The sequence below is a fragment of the Penicillium alfredii genome, assembly GCF_028826965.1.
Source record: "Penicillium alfredii strain IBT 34128 chromosome Unknown utg000007l_segment0_segment0, whole genome shotgun sequence".
NCBI classification, from domain to species: Eukaryota; Fungi; Ascomycota; class Eurotiomycetes; order Eurotiales; family Aspergillaceae; genus Penicillium; species Penicillium alfredii.
Window position 1 is genome coordinate 350,916 of NW_026622704.1, and position 13,122 is coordinate 364,037.

The 13,122-nt window shown below is 54.4% G+C and overlaps 5 protein-coding genes across 5 annotated transcripts; 2 read left to right on the top strand and 3 right to left on the bottom strand.

Moving 5' to 3' along the window:
* Window positions 1-530: 530 nt before the first annotated feature.
* Window positions 531-2,783, bottom strand: NUU61_004801 (uncharacterized protein; the record flags this gene model as incomplete). Its single annotated transcript, XM_056655383.1, has 4 exons — window positions 531-1,010; window positions 1,097-1,385; window positions 1,449-2,561; window positions 2,638-2,783. 4 exons carry the CDS (start codon window positions 2,781-2,783, stop codon window positions 531-533), a joined length of 2,028 nt encoding a protein of 675 aa, XP_056510996.1.
* A 158-nt stretch (window positions 2,784-2,941) lies between these two features.
* NUU61_004802 (alpha-keto acid decarboxylase family protein) lies at window positions 2,942-4,684 on the top strand (the record flags this gene model as incomplete). Its single annotated transcript, XM_056655384.1, has 1 exon — window positions 2,942-4,684. One exon carries the CDS (start codon window positions 2,942-2,944, stop codon window positions 4,682-4,684), a length of 1,743 nt encoding a protein of 580 aa, XP_056510997.1.
* A 399-nt stretch (window positions 4,685-5,083) lies between these two features.
* Window positions 5,084-8,536, bottom strand: NUU61_004803 (DUF1765 domain-containing protein; the record flags this gene model as incomplete). The annotated part of the gene is made up of 3 exons (XM_056655385.1): window positions 5,084-6,038; window positions 6,097-7,677; window positions 7,728-8,536. The coding sequence occupies 3 exons, from the start codon at window positions 8,534-8,536 to the stop codon at window positions 5,084-5,086; spliced, it is 3,345 nt and encodes a 1,114-aa protein (XP_056510998.1).
* Window positions 8,537-10,243: 1,707 nt separating this feature from the next.
* NUU61_004804 (ATP synthase subunit H) lies at window positions 10,244-10,758 on the bottom strand (the record flags this gene model as incomplete). The annotated part of the gene is made up of 3 exons (XM_056655386.1): window positions 10,244-10,509; window positions 10,600-10,678; window positions 10,732-10,758. The coding sequence occupies 3 exons, from the start codon at window positions 10,756-10,758 to the stop codon at window positions 10,244-10,246; spliced, it is 372 nt and encodes a 123-aa protein (XP_056510999.1).
* Window positions 10,759-11,551: 793 nt separating this feature from the next.
* Window positions 11,552-12,610, top strand: NUU61_004805 (transcription factor SUA7; the record flags this gene model as incomplete). Its single annotated transcript, XM_056655387.1, has 1 exon — window positions 11,552-12,610. The coding sequence occupies one exon, from the start codon at window positions 11,552-11,554 to the stop codon at window positions 12,608-12,610; it is 1,059 nt and encodes a 352-aa protein (XP_056511000.1).
* Window positions 12,611-13,122: the final 512 nt, after the last annotated feature.

Sequence of the window (13,122 nt, forward strand, 5' to 3'; positions counted from 1 at the left end):
TGCATTTCTTGAAAATCTCCTCGGGCACATATACCAGCCTTGCATGTCTCTCTCCTATCGACCTTAGCGTGATTTGCTTTTTTTTTTCTTTCTTTCTTTTTCTTTTCTTTTCTGTCTTGTTTGACCTTCTTGCTACGCCGTTCATATTATCATTGTCACTCATCCTATTTCCTTCCATGTATTTATCACCATGGTTTTGCCGCCTGGCCCCGGCGTTGATCTCGGCTGTTAGGCGTGTTGCCAGAAATAGAATTTCTGCATTTCTTCCACGGTTGACTACTTTCAGATACTTGAAATATGTACATGGGACGTGTAAAGAGGAATATCTGGATTTTTATACAAATATCCACCAAGATAAATACACGGTATGTCCATATATCTGTTAGTCACAAAGCCCAGGGTTTCAACTAGAGTACCTGTGTGAGTTCTTGAGATAAAGGCCTCTCTATGAGGTAAGGAGCCATCCCAACAGGCAGGCTACCGATTGCACCAGCTCGGCCAAGGTAAAGAAAATTCACAGTAGATATCTACTACCCAGACCCAGACCCACACCCCAAACCCAACAACGACGGATGATCCGCCAGACTCTGCCAGAACCCAGCCTCGAAATCCCATAGATCCTGGTTCAGCAGCGCCGCCCAGTCCTCACTGCTTGTGCCCTGTGTAGCCGCCACTGCCGATGGACCAGAGGCAGGATCAGGATCAGGAGTAGAAGTAGAATTAGCGGTATTAGGAGCAGGGGCACGATTGGGCGCCAGCTGCGGCGCAGGCTCGGCATGCACTGAATCTAGGAACCGCTGGATGGTCTGTGTGGCTTTGGAGAGGAGTGCGTAGTTGGGGTCACCGGGACGAACGATAGTTCCAATCTGGACTTCGGCGGCGAAGACGCTTAGGTCTTGGAGGAGCTTTGTACGTGGGAGCCCCGTGACCGTGCTATTTAGAGGCGGGTGGTGCGGGTTGAGGAGGGCCAGGAGGAGGATTCCGGCAGCGGGGAGGCCGAAGTAGGCGACCTATTTATTGGTGAGATTTTCGATTCCATATAGGTATAGGAATAAGTGAGAGAGAGAGAGAAGAAAAAGTGTAAGACATCTATTACCTTCCAGATCAATCCAGTTCCCGAATTCGTGAGCTGGTCTCTCAGAAGAATGATCTCCACTACAAGAGCCAGCATCTGGCCTGCCGTCTCAACAATAACGGGATCGGGCTCTGTCGGGGTATTCAGAAGAAGTAGACGCAACAGAAAGCAGACGTGCAGATGGTTGAGCCGCACGCTACCCAGAAAGTCGCGCTCGAATGGCGCTCGCGGGCAGTGTTTCAATCGGGTTTCCAGTCGGAACTGAGGCGGCAGGGCTTCCCATTGTGCTTCTGCTCTGGTTTGGATTGCACTGGTATCTCTTAGCTTCTCATAGAATTATATAGACAGATATGAGAATATCATCGATATATACCTGGCTTTTTGCGCGCATGCGGCATCATGCTTGTCCTGGAGCAATTCCCAGATCTCTTCTTTCAAGGAAGCGCATAGTGCCGACCAGCGTGTATCAGCCCTATACCCAACGCGCGAATCCGAGTCCCAGTCCTCGGAATGTGGCTGCGTACCTGAATCTGAAAGGGGTCCACACGAGGGGATCTGAAAATGGCAGAAACGCTTGTTCATGCGCGGAGGCCGGCCCAGAAAGATAGCAATGTTCTTGTCAGCCGAGTAAATTCGAGCAAATGCCGTCTTGCGCAGCTCCATCAAAAAGAACGGGATGCCCGGTTTAGCTTGGATGTTCTCGTGGTACCCAAGAGCAAACGTCGAGGAGATGACATCGCCGAGTTTCCGCCATGAGTGGTAGCTCTGGTCTCCGTCGACGTACGAATGCACGATGAAGTTCTCGTACTGCACAATCAGCTGCAGGTCGTTCAGGCAATCCAGCGACAGCGAGATCTCCAGGGCGAAGTCGCTGAGTTTGGTCGACATCTTGCGCAGCGCGTACTGCGCTTCCTCGGTCGTATACAGTGCCGGGAAGAGTCCCACGTCAATGGTGGCTCGACTGACAGCTGCAAAGAATATGCCTAGTGTTTCCCAGCGCGTATTGTGGTCGAGAAACTGCGCTGCAAACTCACGAATGTCGGACGTGCTGTCTATGTGTAGCGGGCAGGCAGAATTTTGTAGTAGACGTCGTGCATACACTAGATGCCAGTTCTCGTCATGGGTTGTAAAGAGCTGGCTCACACTCTCGGTGCATGCGGCCACGAATGGCTCTGCCAGTGCGAGATTGGCCCCGCGTGCCAGCCAGAAGATGACGAGGTCCTTCAGGGCAGGTAGTGAGTATGTACTTAACAGATTTCGCAGGGCTTCGGCGCCCTGTAGCACCAAGTGGTTGTCGCCATCCCATTGGGTATTTGGCACTTCGGCACCTGTAGTATGGCCTGCATAGTGACCGCTCAAGCTATGATCGCCGTCTGGCGTGATATGCTTGAAGATAGCCGCATGGCTGGACGACCCCAGATACCCGGGATTTGGATATGGGTTGCGCCTGGGACCAAATGACGGCGAAGGCTCTGGGGAATGGTGACTGTCAAGGGCATCAACTCCATGTATTTATAAATTCGAGCGTCTTGCAGGCCTAGAGGGTCTTGGCAAGGGCTTACCTCTGCTCGGTTCGTTTTCTTTTGAATGGCGTCGTTCGATAGATGCAGATACCTTTGGAATTTACACAGCGTGTGCAGACCGGCTGCTTATGGTCGCAGGCCAGCTTCGCCTTGCGGCAGGCCTCGCAGGCAGGCAGACGCGACATGACGAGATTTGCGGACGAGACTCCGCTGCGGAGAGAAAAGAACGCGGTTATCGTCGGAAATCGGCCAATCGGTCGGGTGCGGGGCGATGCCGATCTATAAATACCCGCTATGCCTCCAATGTCTCCAATATGCTTCCACCGTCTGCAATCTTTCCACGATGGCTGCTGCAGATATCAAACTCGCCGATTACCTCTTTGCACGGCTGCGCCAACTGGGCGTGCAGTCGATCTTCGGCGTGCCCGGTGATTTCAACCTGCGCCTGCTGGATTTCGTCACTCCCGCAGGGCTCCACTGGGTGGGCAACTGCAACGAGCTCAACGCCGCCTACGCTGCCGATGGGTATGGACGCATCAACGGCCTCGCGGCCGTGATTACTACCTTTGGCGTCGGCGAGCTATCGGCCCTCAATGGGATCGCCGGCGCCTACGCCGAGAAGACCCCCGTCGTCCATATCGTCGGCACGCCCCCGCGTGCCGTCCAGAGCGCGCGGACGTTTGTGCACCACACCTTCTCGGACGGCGACTTCCGCCGCTTTGCTGCCATGTCAACGCATATCACCGCGGCGCAGACGAACCTGACTGACTCGGCCACCGCGCCGGAGCGCATCGACTGGATCTTGCAGCAGGCGCTGGTCCACAGCCGGCCCGTCTACCTCGAGATCCCACATGACATGAACGACGTGCTGGTCTCTGCCGCAAACCTCAACTCCCCCATTCATGTCCCCGAAACTCCACGCGCGGCGCATGAGCCTAAAGTCGTAGCTGGCGTGCTGGACCGAGTTTATAGCGCGCAACGGCCCCTCATCCTTGTAGACGGCGAAAGCGAGTCCCTCAATATTCTCGAGCAAATCGATACCCTCGTGCAGACCACCGGCTGGCCGACCTGGACCTCGATATTCGGCAAGAGCCTCGTCAACGAGCAGCATCCGAACGTCTACGGGCTCTATGCGGGCGCGTACGGGGACCCGCAGGCCAAGGAGTATTACGACGGCGCGGACCTGGTGATAGTACTTGGGCCGCATTACAGTGACACTAACACCTTCCTGTTCTCGACTATCGCGCCCTCCGCGGTGCGGGTGTCGTTCTCCGAGACCACCGTCCAGATCGGCAACGACACCTACCACGACGTCTCGCCGCGCAGCGTCCTCTCCCAAGTCCTGCAAACACTGGATGTCTCGCGCATCTCCCGCCCCAAGAGCCTACCCTCCAAACCTAAGATCTCCACGGCCGACATCCCGAGCACAGATCTCATCGCCCAGAAAACCTTCTTCCGCCTGGTCAACCCCCTCTTCCGTGAGGGCGACATCATCCTAACCGAGACGGGCACAGCCTCGCACGGCGGCTCCGGGTTCCGACTCCCAGCCAAATCGCGCATCTTCGGCGCCGTAACCTGGCTCTCTATTGGCTTCATGCTCCCCGCAACACTCGGCGCGGCATTAGCCCACCGCGAACTCAACGCCAGCGCCAGCGCCAGCGCCAAAACAGATAGCCAGGTGATATTGTTCATCGGAGACGGAAGCCTGCAAATGACAGCACAGGAAATCAGCGTCATGATCCGCGAGAAACTGCGCATTGTCATTTTCATCCTGAACAATGACGGCTACACCATCGAGCGCGTAATCCACGGCCGCAAGCAGGCTTACAACGACGTACCGTTCTGGCGGCACACTCAGGCGCTCAATTACTTCGGCGCGGACGAAGACCACGTCGCCGGGAATACCTTTACAGCGCGAACCTGCGGCGAGCTACAAACCGTGCTGGCGGACGAGCGCATCCAGCGCGGCGAGGGCCTAAGAATTGTCGAGGTGTTTATGGGACGTGAGGATGTGCAGGGTGTGTTGCTGGATCTGCTGAATAGGCAGGTTGCGAGGAGCAGCAGCTGTCCACATAGATTAGAATGATATAGTTTCCTCCCTACTAAAATGAAGTTGAAGAAAGAAATGCTTTTTTCGAAGGTATCGGTTCTTCGCTCTCTGTAGGCATGTTTCTCTCTTCTCACTAGGATTACCACTGCGCGTATTTCGCTCGAGTACAAAAGACATGAAAAGAAAAGAAGGAAAGAAAAAAAAAAAGAGACACAAAGAACCACAGGCCCCTTTCCAACGCCAATGCCCAATGCTCCCAAACCCGCCATGTACACCGTTGCGGTGTGAAGAAAAGAGAGAGAAAAAAAAAGGTGATTCAAAAGGGAGAAAAGAAATTTTTTTAAACAGACAAGACTCCCTTATAGGAGTCATGCAGAGTCTATGGAAATTTTTCTGTCTTTTTTCAGGTGAGGTCTTGTTGCTGCGACGAAAAGTCTATTTGCGGAAGCTTTCCACCCCCAGCGTTGGCGTTTCCACCATGCGGTCCGAGGGGACACCCTCGTCGCGGCGTCGAGCGAAGAAGCTGTCGCATTCCGAGACAATATACGCCCACTCTGCAAGAGCACGGCCCGCGTACTTGCTGGCCACGCGGTGGTCATGCGCAGGCTTCGATGGCAGGACCGGGAGCGGCGAGTCCTTCGTGGTGCAGGCCCTCGGCTCGTTGTCCCCGAGGATAGATTCGGGTGAGAGGCCATGACTCAGAGAGGGTTCTTCGGGGAAACTCCCATCACCTAGTTCGGAGTTCGCGGCGCCATCCTCCAGTTCCTTGACGGGAGAACGACGGTGCTCGACGTGCAGTTGGGACGCAACAGGGAGACAAGGAGTAAAGAGACGTTTGTTTTTGCTGGGCCACTGCGGCCGGTCCATCCATTCCAAGGAGAACTTGAAGAAAAAGGGCTGGTGCGGGGTCTTAGGCTGGAGCTCTTCGGTGCTGTTGTTCGGGGTTGGTTCACACTCGTCCATGCATTTGCTGTCCGGTGAGATGGTCATGTCAGTCGTGCCGCTCTCGGAATCATCCGAGCTACTGCTGCTACTGGCCAGGTCATCGTTGGAGTGGGCACTTGAGGAACTGCCAAACATGGATCGGAGAAGACCCCATCGTCGTTTGGCAGGCTGGCCGTCAGAGCTGGTCGAGTCCGCAGACCCGGTTCTCCGGTGAGACGGGACTTGGTCAGGAGGAACGGGTGGGACGACTCGGTCGAAGGAGACGAAGAGATTCACGGGGGAGAGTTGGTTGTCGCATCGGATGATGATGATTCGTCTTCCTGGAGCTGGGGTGCAAGGAGCCGAAGATAAAGGGGCGGTAAGCTCCTCTTCTGCTCTAGATTGAAAGCCAATGTAGTACTCCCAGACGCGCAGGAGTCGATCGGCGAGGGTCTCGTAAATAATTCTAGAGCAGGTTGGTCAGGGGAATAGGATCGCAAGATGGAAAGTGGAACAAAGCTTACGAGTCCAGCATGGAGGGTTCGCCATTGAACCGACCCACTCGCCAACACAGTAGTCGGTGGAAGTATGCGCGCACCATGGGACTCCAGTGATTGAAATAATGATAGAATATAGGCTCGTGCAGCAGAAATTCTAGGCAGAGACCGGCCTTCCTCTCCTCGGTGGCCGTCCAAGTACCCCAGACAGAGAAGAGGAAAGAAAACACCCGCACTTCAGTGAGCGAGTTGTGGCTTTGCATCATTTGTCGACAAACCTCAAGCCAAAAGCCCCAGTCAAACAACTCCGTTTCGATGGACTGGGAGTAGCGTGTGATGATCGGTAGGATTTCGTCGATGAAATCACATAACAGAAAGCAGGCGTTGTGATCGAAGAGGGAAATCTTCTGGGCCGCAGATTTGATGATCCCAGAAAAAGACTCGGCATATAACAGGCGTGCTCGATTGGGCTCCGCGGAAGATTCGGAGAGGAAATCACGTAGGAGAATGACCAAGCGATTCTCCGCCATTGAACGATGTTGATTGCTGCCACCCCCAAGCGGATGAGAGGAAGCCGAGGCATCTGCCGACTCGATAAAATCATCGAAAGTGATCGCAGCTGCCACATGGGGGTTCTCGGGCATCTGCTGCACCGACTGCTTGTAAATCGTATCCTCGAGGGTGACCAGTAGCTGTGCATGGACCAACAACAGGCCGGGTGCCAGAATCCGCTTGGCTTTCTCAGTGTCTGGCGGCAGATATTCGGCATATAAGATATGGGTGTATTTCGCAAACACATAGAAAAGATCGGTGTCTCGTCCGCACCAACGCGAGATCCATGGACTGTGCCAGGGAATATTCGTCGTGTTCAAGGGCGCATCGGGCTTCCGGCGTAGATATCGCAACAAGGGTGCATGCGAGTGGAAGGCCAGGGGTCGTAGAGCCATTGGAAAACAGAGAGCAAGTTCCTGAGTATATGGACGCATATTGCCATTTCGACCCCCCGCCGACTCGCCCAATATGCGCCGGAACATACCAGATGGCGTGCCCCACAGCCGGACCAGGGTCTCTGCTACCCCTGGGCAGAAAAAGAAGGCATACGCGCTAGCTTTCCCACAGAATGCCACCAAGCTCGCGGGGGCGTGCCGCATGGACATTCGCTCCACCACAAATGCCATTTGCGACAAGAGGTTTTGAACGAAAATGTTCCGAATGTTATGGTGGATCGATTCAACCAAGAAATCTGACCCGGACGAGCCTGACCCGTCGGAGGTTTCAGATACGGAAGTCGACGCATATTTCAACGAGTCTGCTGGCCCGCTGTTGAGATGTGCTGTGGGAAACGGGATGCGCCATTCCGGCCGGGTCATGATGCCCACTACTGCTTCCAGGTATACCGGCCGATCCGTGCCAGAGATCGACTGGTTGTGTTTTCCATTGAGCATTTCCAGCATCCCAACCCACCATTTGTTGAGGATGTTTACTCGGCGGTCCAAGTCTTCGGGTCTGAGATTCTTGCATGACGCGTGAAGGTGATGCCGGCCGAGGAACGGGAGGAGTGAGGACCGAATGACATTAGCTTTCAGGGAGCTGGATTTAGATTGGAATCTTTGGTTTTGTCAGTCGCTGCACCATCAGGCCAGGGTATGGGAACAAACTTTTGGTAATCCGCCTCCAAGCCGCGGAAAATGCCCCAGAGTTCGTCTTTCTTGCGTAATGACTCCCCACCACTGTTTGAAAAGGACGCTGCAGTTTCCGCAGCTCCCTTGGGCATTGGGGGCAAGACTGGAGTCGAGACAGACAGGGATGCGGCAAATTTCTCCAACGAAGAACGGTGCCGCAATGAATGGCCGGAGGGACTGCTCGGCGAGCCAGGAGTCTCTTCATTATTACCCTTCGCGACAACAGCCAGCATGGGGCGTCGTGGCCGTTTGTAGAGGATAGTTCGTTTGCGGGAGGGCTGCGGGGAGTCTGAATCTGCGGCCGTCTCGGCTTTCTTTGGGTTTGGGGATTGGACCTCTTGTTGCTTTGGTCTTTTGGATGCCGGAGAGGGGGATCGCGAGGAGGACCCCCAGGGTTTCCGCGCGAGGCTGACTATCCGCCCGGACATCGAACGGCTCTTGGATGGGCGAGCGGCGGGTTCCGGCGCCCTGGTTTGGGGCAGGGCATCCGGTGACTCTGTATCTTTCAAATCCTCCGAAGATGACAGTGTAAAGTGCGAAACTGGCGGTCGCTCCTTGGAGCGCAAAGATGTCCGTCGTAGAATATCTTTCCCGGTCGCTACGCTCTCCTTCGTCGGCGATTCGGACAGGGTAGGCACCGCATGCTCGGAGAAGGTTCGTCGCAGGCTCGATGAGGGGGATTCAGTCACAGACTTGTTGGGGAGGTCGGTATAGCTAGCGGCACGAGAGAGCAAGGCTTTCCCATCGTTGGCGTAGGTGCTTGTCTCGGGGGAGGGCGAAGACATCGTCTTAGCAGGTAAATTGTCGGGGGAACAAGTGTCGAAGCGTGAACATTTCCCCCAGGGCGCTCACGCAGGTTGACGGTGGAGAGACCAGCTGCCCCATGCACACACACTAGGTGGTTCCGATATTCGATCAATAGCGCTGCATGGGGGTTGTTGGAACAAGGCACGGAATTGCGGATAGTTTCACGGCTCGGAGAATCAGGAAGAGACGAAGACTCTCTTCTGGAGAGAAACACAAGGTCAGAAAACAGGCGCCCAGCACAAAAAAGGAAAAAAAGAGATGTCAAAAAGCGACAAGTCAAGTAAAGAAAAAAAAAATATTAAAACCATACAAAATACAGTGATCTGTCGATAACGCGCAGAGCTGCCTCAAGGGCGAAACACCAAAACAGCAAGTGATCGACCGAAAGTGAGGGAGCCGATGAAGGGGGGAATGATTCTTAAACGATTGCGATAGTCGCAAGTATCGAGAGAGATTGGAGAATATATTGGGGAATATATTGAGGAATAGTGGGAAATCACTAGGAAATAATTGCTGGTTCCTTTTTGCCTGAGGGCCTGACTAGAGTGAGACACGCCTGAGACTCGACTCCATCCGATTTCCTCATCCCATGGGTTTCATTCGAATTATATCATCCCTCAGATTCTCTCAGTTCTCTCGGTATCACCGTCAGCGACTACAGTTAGCATCTCAGTCCCGATTGCAAGCCAATGGTGACCCCTCCGGAAGATTAGCGAACCGCGCATCCCGCTACCTCCGTATTGCACCATTCCTCAGCAAGAATGTCCTCCAAGGAGCTTGGAATGTATAGACGGGCTGCGTCATGGGGATTCGCCCAATGTCCACTGTGTACTCATATTTTCCCTCTTTCTGCGAAACGTCAGCCATGACCACAGCATCCCCCGGCCAGGATCTCGTTCAATGGGCGAGCGTCTGTGGGGATGGTGGATGAGGAGGATGCATGGAAATCCCGACTGAACCGAGCGGTAACATCGTACATCCTCTTCAACGATCGCCATCTGCTCTGCAGGGGACTTCTCCCCCATCAGACGCTTGAATAGCCGCCCCGTCCACGGCGTGGAACGGTCATAACGTTGGGTCGGAGATCCCTACGCCGTTCCCTCGTAGATCCCCGGAGCTAATATCACATTGCACGGGCCCTTGGCAGCCAATGTTCCCTTGCATCCCCTGCTGAAGTGGGGAGAACCGGGTATAGATGCTGCACAAACGACATAGTTTTGTTCGGCGAATATCGTCGTGGCACAGCTTAGGAAACCCTGTGGATTCGAAGCTAAAAAGCAACATTCGACTGATCAGCCGAACGCTCGGAATATCGGGCCTTGCAGACACCTGTATCAATCGATAGTAGTCACGGCATCGAAGCCAAGATGATGTATTCGGGACGATCAAGGACTGCGCTGGCCCATGCTGGAGTGCTTCTACAACCAAAACGATGGACCCAGTGAGACACAACACTACGACAGACTCGGCAGGAAACAGCCCAGTCCTCAGCCTTCCTTGGACCGGTCACGGCACTTCAAGCTGAAGAGTGCAGAATGCAGACAAAAGGAAAAATCGCGTTTCAAAGGCGGTCTAATTTACAAGCTTCAGGACCCGAGAGGCGGCACGGGGTTGCGCCACAGGCATATCCAGAGCCAGCCCCCCATATTTCCCCAGACCTTGTCGAAAGAAAAGAAAGACCCAGTTTAGTGGGCAGCGGCAGCCTCCTCTTCCTCTTCCTCGAACCAGCTCTGCTCAACAGGGGCGGCCTCGCCGGCGGCGGCCTGACCCTCAACCTCAACCTCCTGGCTTTCGTAGGCGGACAGCTCGCCAGCGAGGTTGGCCTCCTCGGGCGACTTGGGGGCCTGGGGAACGGCAAACTTCTGGACGTGGGCTTCGGCGTCACCGGCCTTGATGGGGGTGGGCTTGTAGGCCTTGAGTTCGCGCAGGTACAGCTCCTGGACGGGGTCGGCTACATTTCAAGATGGGTTAGTAATGCGGATCCAAAGCGATTCAATCCAAGCAGGCTTAGATAGCGGAATGTTCAAGAGTAAATACATACCCTGGCGGACGGCGGAGGTCAGGAAGGTCCGGCGAGCGACTGGGACCTGCTGCCGAGAGGCACGGGCGAAGAGGGTGCGCTATATTTCCAGGTTAGCCATAGCCCCAGGTCATGATGAAAGAATAGGCTCACCGAGGCCCTGAGAGACTGGGACATCATTTTAACGGGAGGTGGTGGATGGGGGAATGAGGGGGATTCTCGACAGGAGGGATCTGTGCCGTCGTTCCGTGAAGTCCAGGGTCGACGGTTTCTGTTCGGAGGGCGGCTTGGCGCTGAGTCAGGGATGAGTCATCTCCGACTTCATCTTCGAGTTCACTTCACCCTTTGCCTCTTCTCTCGACCATCTCCCCCGGACCTCGATCTTGGTCTTTCTCCTTCAGCCTGTCCCTGGAACTCGACTCTTGACGTTGCTCTCGTCCTGGCAGCGCCCTGGTTCTACGACCCCTTTTCGTGAGACTTTTCTTACGGAGGCCTTGACTGGTTCATCGCGGTCGGACAAGCTGAGGCATCGAGGTTTCTGTGACTCACTTTCTCTTCCCGAAAGCGCAGACTTGTCAAGCATCTTTCACGGCTGGGGGAGTGATCTGGAGAGCCGAGAGGGTTCCGTTCTCGAGGAAAAGGTAATGGCAGCCTCGATCGACAAGAGTCCTTTCTCTGTGGCGTCGCAGGGGAAATCCCCTTCTGCGACGACCTTGCCTTTAACAGGCCAAGAACTTGATTCTAGGCGATCGGGCTAACATGCATTTGCAAGTGGCAGTTTAGAGATAGTATCTTGTCCCTATCGAGGGGCCCTCGATAGGTCGACCTTTTTCTTTCTTTCCTTGCAGCCGCCAAGCTGTATTCGCCACTGTTCCTTCGTTATTATAATCGCAAATACCATCTTCCTGTCACGGCCAAGAAACTTTCAAAGAGGCGCCAGGAACGATTCGAGGATATTCGCAAAGCAAAAAAGATGGCGGCTATGCCTCCTGTAGCAAGAGGTGACGCCGCGGCGGCTCCCTGGAAGAAGAACCTCTCTGCCCACCTCCTTTGCCCTGAATGCAAGGAGGTTCCGCCCAACCTAGAGTTCCCCGACTCCCACGAGACGGTCTGCGGCTCTTGTGGCCTCGTGCTGGCCGATCGGGAAATTGACCTGCACTCGGAATGGCGAACGTTTTCCAACGACGACCAGAATAATGACGATCCGTCCCGTGTCGGAGATGCTATGAATCCATTGCTCAACGGCGACCAGCTGGAGACCTCGATTGCAAGTGGGGGTTCCGGTCGGGCCCGCGATCTGTATCGGGCCCAGAACAAACAGTCCAACGAGAAAGCGAACAAGGCGCTTCTGGCAGCATACAAAGAGATCGGTGCCCTGTGCGATGGTTTCAACATTCAGAAGAATGTGGCCGACACCGCCAAGTATCTGTTCAAGGTCGTGGACGATGCCAAGGCCTTCAAGGGCAAGTCCCAGGATGTGATCATCGCCGGATGCATTTTCATTGCATGCCGGCAGTGCAAGGTCCCGCGCACTTTCAGCGAAATCTTCGCCGTGACCAAGGTCACGCGAAAGGAGATCGGCCGCATCTACAAGGCACTAGAGAAGTTCTTCACCGCGCAGAACGTCGAGCGCAACAACGCCGTGGTGTCGAATGGCGGTGTGCCTGATCCCAATGATACTTACACTGCCACTACCTCGACCAAGCCCAGTGATCTGTGCAACCGTTTCTGCAACCTCCTCGATTTGCCGTACCAGGTCACCAGTGTGTCGTCTGCACTCTCGGATCGGGTTACCACTATGGGCGATTTGGCCGGACGTTCTCCATTATCTATCGTCGCGGCCTGCATCTACATGGCGTCCTACCTGATGGGCCACGGCAAGTCCGCCAAGGAGATCTCCCTGGTGGTGCATGTCAGCGACGGAACCATCCGCGGCGCCTACAAGCAGCTTTACGCCGAGCGTGAGCGTCTGATTGACCCGGAGTGGATCAAAGACGGCAAGGGAGACCTGGCCAAGCTGCCGGCCAGTTGAGATGCTGGTCATCGCTGAAAAAGACTATTGACCATGGTCGTTTTCGAATCGCGTTGTACGTCGTCGTTTCATCCCAAGACGTATCCAAAAACACAAAAATAATCCAGATTGCATCTTCCAGTCTTTTCCCCAGCACCACAGAACAAACTGACTTTGCATTATGTTTCCATGGGTTTTTTTCTTACTGCTGACCCTTCAATGTTCAATGGCCTTTTCTCGCTTCTTCCCGTCGCCAACTCCTAATACCCAAGACTGAGAGCCTGTTGCAGATTTTTTTCTTTCTCGCTGCAGTTTTCGTGATTTATCTCTTGCGAAGAAGACTAACGGTTTCTTCCCATGTACATGTACTCTAACAGAGACCCAGGAATCTATGGATCTACAAGATCTACAACCACACTTTGTTTTGCTCCTCTAGGGTCCAGCGAGCATAAATTAGATAAGAAATAAGAAGCATCCTGGGGTCATGACTGCTAAAGCGAAAAGAGTATAAGTGGAATGAGTGGGTGATTGTG